This window comes from Vigna radiata, chromosome 10 (genome assembly GCF_000741045.1).
Source record: "Vigna radiata var. radiata cultivar VC1973A chromosome 10, Vradiata_ver6, whole genome shotgun sequence".
Taxonomy (NCBI): domain Eukaryota; kingdom Viridiplantae; phylum Streptophyta; class Magnoliopsida; order Fabales; family Fabaceae; genus Vigna; species Vigna radiata.
This window is the reverse complement of record NC_028360.1, coordinates 10,152,365-10,157,758: the sequence shown is the minus strand read 5'-3', so window position 1 is coordinate 10,157,758 and position 5,394 is coordinate 10,152,365. Positions and strand designations below refer to the sequence as shown.

Below are 5,394 nucleotides of genomic sequence, written 5' to 3'. Positions count from 1 at the left end.
GGGTGAAATAAAAATTATATTAAATTTTGGAGGTGCAGATGAAAACTTTAAAGGTGCAGGGTGAAACGTCCTTTTTTTTTTCTTTATAGTCCAACACTATTTAATGAGGCCCAAGTCCAATGGAAGAATTTCTTTTCTTCCGTGACACGCCAAGGAGGCCATTTTGGTCATTACACTTTTTTATTAAAACCTAAACAGGAAAAAACCAACAAGTAGAACACATTTCACTTCGTTCCATTCCATTCGATTGGGTTCCCATTTTCCACTACAAACCCTATTCCCCCAAATTCTCATCTATGGGTTCCTCCGCGATGGTATTGGACCCAAAACCCTCGTCGGAGCCACCGCCATCGTTCCCGGCGACAAAATCCGACTACCTCCAGGGCGGCTTTGGTGGCGGCGAAACAGACGAGGACGACCTCTATAGTCGCCTCAAGTCTCTCCAGCGCCAGCTCGAGTTCATCGATATTCAGGAGGAGTATGTAAAGGACGAGCAGAAGAATCTGAAGCGCGAGTTGCTGCGGGCGCAGGAGGAGGTGAAGCGGATCCAGTCCGTGCCGCTAGTGATTGGCCAGTTCATGGAGATGGTGGACCAGAACAACGGCATCGTCGGATCAACCACCGGATCCAACTACTACGTACGGATCCTCAGCACGATCAACCGCGAGCTGCTCAAACCCTCTGCCTCCGTTGCGCTCCACCGCCACTCCAACGCCCTTGTCGACGTCCTTCCGCCGGAGGCTGATTCCAGTATTTCGCTCCTCAGTCAGTCTGAGAAGCCCGACGTCACTTATAATGTCAGTTTCATTACGTTTTTGTCGTTGTCACTAGCCATGTTTTGATGAATGATGATACCTAGGTTTTTTGGCTAGTGCTCGAGCGGTTTCTTTTGCTTTTGATTATCCTTTGCGGTTTGGTTAGGGTTTGTTTAGGCTACGTTGCTCCTTAATGCTGAATTGGGTTCTTGTTTTATTGTCGGTTGCCTCTTGATTAGGGTTTGTTTTGTCTAATGCGAGTTGGGGTTGATTGGATATATTTAATTGGTTTTTAAGTTACGGATTGCTTGATCTTTCTTTCAGCTAAAGGAAAACTTAGGTTTTGTATATGGGGTTTCTTGATATGGTGATCATTTTCTTGATAGTGGGAAACTACAGTCAATCTCGATAGTTTCTTGAAATTATGGGACTTGATATTGCGGTTTGTTTTTCGTTAGTGGGAAATTGGGGGTAGTTTCGATAGTTTCTTGATAAAGTGGGACTTGATAATGTGATTAGTTTCTATAGTGGCAAATTGCAGGTAGTTTTGATAGTTTATAGATATTGTGGGTAGCTTTTATGGTTTCTTGATATTGTGGAAAATTGTGGACAAATGTGGCTGATAAGGTAACTGTTGCAGTAGCAGCAGACACCCTCGGTAACTTGATATCGTGAACGAATTTGCAGTTTTAAAACCTTGAAGATAATTTTGTGTTGCATGATGGATGATTTTGATGAAGAGAACGGTAGTTAGGTTTGTGCTATGGCTTTTATGTTTTTTTAGGAGGTTAATTTCTGTATGGAGTAAAAGTTGTTGGTGTTCTGGATTGGATGTGATTTAAAATAGAATGGCTGGAGCATGTGGGGTTTGAGTTACCACTGTTACTACTTCTGGTTGTGAGTATTGCTCTACTATTAAACATCTAGAAAGCTACGTGGCCCCTTAAAGGATGTTGATGGTTTTTTAGAGTGAGCGTTGCTCTATTATTAAACACCTAAAAAGCTACTTAGCCTCTTCAAGGGTGTTGAACAATGTTTTAAATAGAAGCCTTTGAAAAATGAAAGTCTTGAGTTTTTATATGAAATAAATTGTTTTTTAGCCATTGCCATTTAAGGTTAGAAGAATGTTCTTAAATATGCAGCATGGATTGCATGTGATTTAAAATGGAATGGCTGAAGCATATAGGGTTTAGTTATTGCTATTACTATTCTCCATGAAGCATGGACACAGCGCAGCTCTTCAAAGGGGTGGCCCTGTATTCAACATTGACACGCATCAGACACTTGTTAAAATGTCAAATTTAAAAAAAATGATTTTTTCGACTCCAGCACAACTCTCTCATAGCGTTAATTTGTAAGTTTCTCTTGTAATTATAGAAATATGGATGTAATAAGGTATCTAGACTAGATTATGTACGTATTACTTTTGCTATGAACGTTTTTATTTATTCTCGTTTCATGAATTCATTCATGGTGGAATTTTTGAAGTTGTTAATTTGTCTTTAGATGAACCTTAGCTAGAGGTGTCTTTTTCAGCATCATGATGAAGAAGGGGTGAAATGTTGTAGATGAAATAGATTCTCTTTTCTCTCTGGATTTTAGACGTGGATGGATTATATCTATATTTGTATCCGGCAACAATATGTTTATATTGTTACATTTGATTAACTTTTTTATAAATGATTTTGAATATATAAATCAATTTGTATGTATGTATCCATGTCAATGTGCCATACAATTTGGAGATTAAGTGTCGCAGTGCTGGTGTCTGGGCTTCATAGCTTCTGTGTAAAATGGTATAAATCTAAGACATATGATAACTAGGTGATGGACTTTCCTTTGGTTTCTGGTTGAGGATTGCTCTATCATTAAGCATCTAGAAAGCAACTTGGCCTCTTCGAGGATGTTGAAGAATGTTTTAACTGGAAGCCTTTTAGAGGAATTGAAGTTTCTTGGTTTAGTAATTGCAATTTAAGATTTTTTTTTCTACCTTCAAGACTTAATTAATGAAACCCGTAAATACACTTGGGGTGGTTTCTTGACTATGAAGCTTTGATTCTAGAAATGTGATGTTATATGTTAAGCATATTAATGATTAGACGTTTATTAAATTACGTGCTGTATTTTAGTCTTGGAGGTTTCAAGATGGTTATATTGACACTGAAAATTTTGTGCCATCATTCTTTTTTTAGGACATTGGAGGATGTGATATCCAGAAACAGGAAATCCGTGAGGCTGTTGAGCTACCCCTTACACATCATGAACTATACAAGCAAATTGGTATTGACCCTCCTCGTGGTGTATTACTGTATGGACCTCCTGGCACTGGCAAAACAATGCTTGCCAAGGCTGTTGCTAATCACACCACTGCTGCCTTCATCAGGGTTGTGGGATCTGAATTTGTGCAGAAGTATCTTGGTGAGGTATGTTTTTTAAGTCATCTGCATTTGGATGTTATGTTGACAGTTTTGTAGCTTTCCTACCTTAGTTTCTTTGGGGAAATCTGGTTTTCCAATTTGTAACCACTCATGCTATTCAGTTATGCTTCAAATTTGGGGATTATATTTTTCATTGAAATTTCAATGGTATTTTGATTCCGGACAACGTTTTTAATTGATGTTGTTCCTCAAACTTCCTGAGTTTGAAGTTCATGGATTGTATATGTTTTAATCAATGGCTTGCTGTAATTTCTTCGAATCTCCCTTATGTTTATATTTCAGGGTCCAAGAATGGTTCGTGATGTATTTCGTCTTGCAAAAGAGAATGCCCCTGCAATTATATTTATTGATGAGGTTGATGCAATAGCCACTGCTAGATTTGATGCCCAAACTGGTGCTGACAGAGAAGTACAGCGTATCCTTATGGAACTTTTAAATCAGGTATCTATGAAATAATATTTCTATAAGGTGCTCTGAGTATGTTGTGTTCTATGCTTAGTTAGTAGGATCTCAGGACCTGTGGTGAATTAGTTTTTGTTTATCTCTTGACCTGTGGCTATTTGGCTTGATTACATTCTGAGTTCAGATATTCACTGAAGGTGATACTTACCCCTGTTTTTTCTTCAGATGGATGGTTTTGATCAAACAGTTAATGTTAAAGTCATAATGGCAACTAATAGAGCAGACACTTTGGACCCTGCTCTTCTGCGTCCTGGAAGGCTTGATCGTAAAATTGAGTTTCCTTTGCCTGATCGACGGCAGAAGAGGCTTGTATTTCAGGCAAGTCTTTTTGGTTATTTTATATACTTTTCTTTCATAATGTGATGAAATTCATGCTTTTGGACGTTTTATATTATGAGTGGGAAATTTCATTGTCTTGCAGTATCTTGAAAATGTTAATTTGTTTATTTTCAGCCAATTGCTAACTCTATTATTTGATTGTCTGGTCAGGTTTGCACAGCCAAGATGAACTTGAGTGATGAGGTAGACCTGGAGGATTATGTTTCCCGTCCTGACAAAATCAGTGCAGCTGAGGTTTGTTTATACTGTCCTATAATTTTTGTGCCAATATTTATGTTTGAATGCTTGTTATTAGTTTTATTATCATTTCTCTGACTATTGAGCTTTTAAAGTTTATTGTTTGTTCACGGTCATCTTGGTTGGCGGCTTCTTTTAGAACCATACCAGACACAACTAGCTTCCCTTAACTGGTTCCATCTAACTGAAAACTTATGTTCATTATTAAAATATCATATCACGTCTCTTTATTTAATGTTTATTTACATTAATTGACTAGCACAAAGACATTATTCCATGGGTAAATAGTGGAACAGAATTGAAGATACTAACTAGTCATCAATTTTCGAAATAAAATGTGTAAGAAAGGAGAAGTACGAGAGGACAATTGTTATTTACTGTGAGAAAGATAATGTTTTGGGAGGACCTGTTCTTCAAGCTTAAAAACTATTTGATTGAAGAATAAAATTCCATGTTTGGATTAGAGTTTACAAAATAATTATTTGATGATCGTTGGTGCCTGCAGATAGCAGCTATTTGTCAAGAAGCTGGAATGCATGCTGTTCGTAAGAATAGATATGTCATATTGCCAAAGGACTTTGAGAAGGGATATAGGACAAACGTGAAGAAGCCCGATACCGACTTCGAATTTTACAAGTGATGATGATATAGCTTTTAGATTGGTGTGTGCTCGAAAAGTTCATATACAGGGTACATTTCTAGAGGTCATATATTCACGAGAAATGACGCTTTTTTCTGTTTCTTGTCGACCTTTTATTTTATTATGAAATTTAGATGATTTATTTTACTAAATGTATTAATTTGTGTCAGCCTAATATTTCATTACGCACTGCATGTCTGATTGATTATTAAGCAACCTTATGAAGCAATGAGCTCACTTTTCCTTGATGTTTTGAATGATTGAAACCCTCAAAATATGTCTCGAGTAGCACGTCTCAATCTATACTAATACTTAGCAAAACATTTATCAATTATTCAAAATAATCTAACATTGGATGTGAAAGCAAGATATGAGATGCACTGATTTTAGTGATGCAATCATATATAAATGGTATTCAGACTTGCTCAGATAAGTAAAAAGGTCTCCAGAATTTTCCCCCTGGTAAAAACAAAAGGATTTCAAATTTGAATGAAAAGAAGTTATTGGGATACTACACGAAATT

The 5,394-nt window shown here is 37.1% G+C and overlaps 1 protein-coding gene across 1 annotated transcript; it reads left to right on the top strand.

Annotated features, from left to right (window-relative positions):
- Positions 1–208: 208 nt before the first annotated feature.
- LOC106775924 (26S proteasome regulatory subunit 6B homolog) lies at positions 209–5,119 on the top strand. Its single transcript, XM_014663177.2, has 6 exons — positions 209–797; positions 2,948–3,178; positions 3,476–3,634; positions 3,821–3,973; positions 4,145–4,228; positions 4,737–5,119. The coding sequence occupies exons 1-6, from the start codon at positions 297–299 to the stop codon at positions 4,869–4,871; spliced, it is 1,263 nt and encodes a 420-aa protein (XP_014518663.1). The 5' UTR covers positions 209–296; the 3' UTR covers positions 4,872–5,119.
- The last annotated feature ends 275 nt before the right edge of the window (positions 5,120–5,394 follow it).

Coding starts and splice junctions, on each gene's coding strand:
- LOC106775924 (XM_014663177.2), top strand. CDS start 297: ATGGGTTCCTCCGCGATGGTATTGGACCCAAAACCCTCGTCGGAGCCA. Junction 3,635..3,820: donor TTATGGAACTTTTAAATCAG/GTATCTATGAAA, acceptor TTTTTTCTTCAG/ATGGATGGTTTTGATCAAAC. Junction 3,974..4,144: donor AGAAGAGGCTTGTATTTCAG/GCAAGTCTTTTT, acceptor TTGTCTGGTCAG/GTTTGCACAGCCAAGATGAA.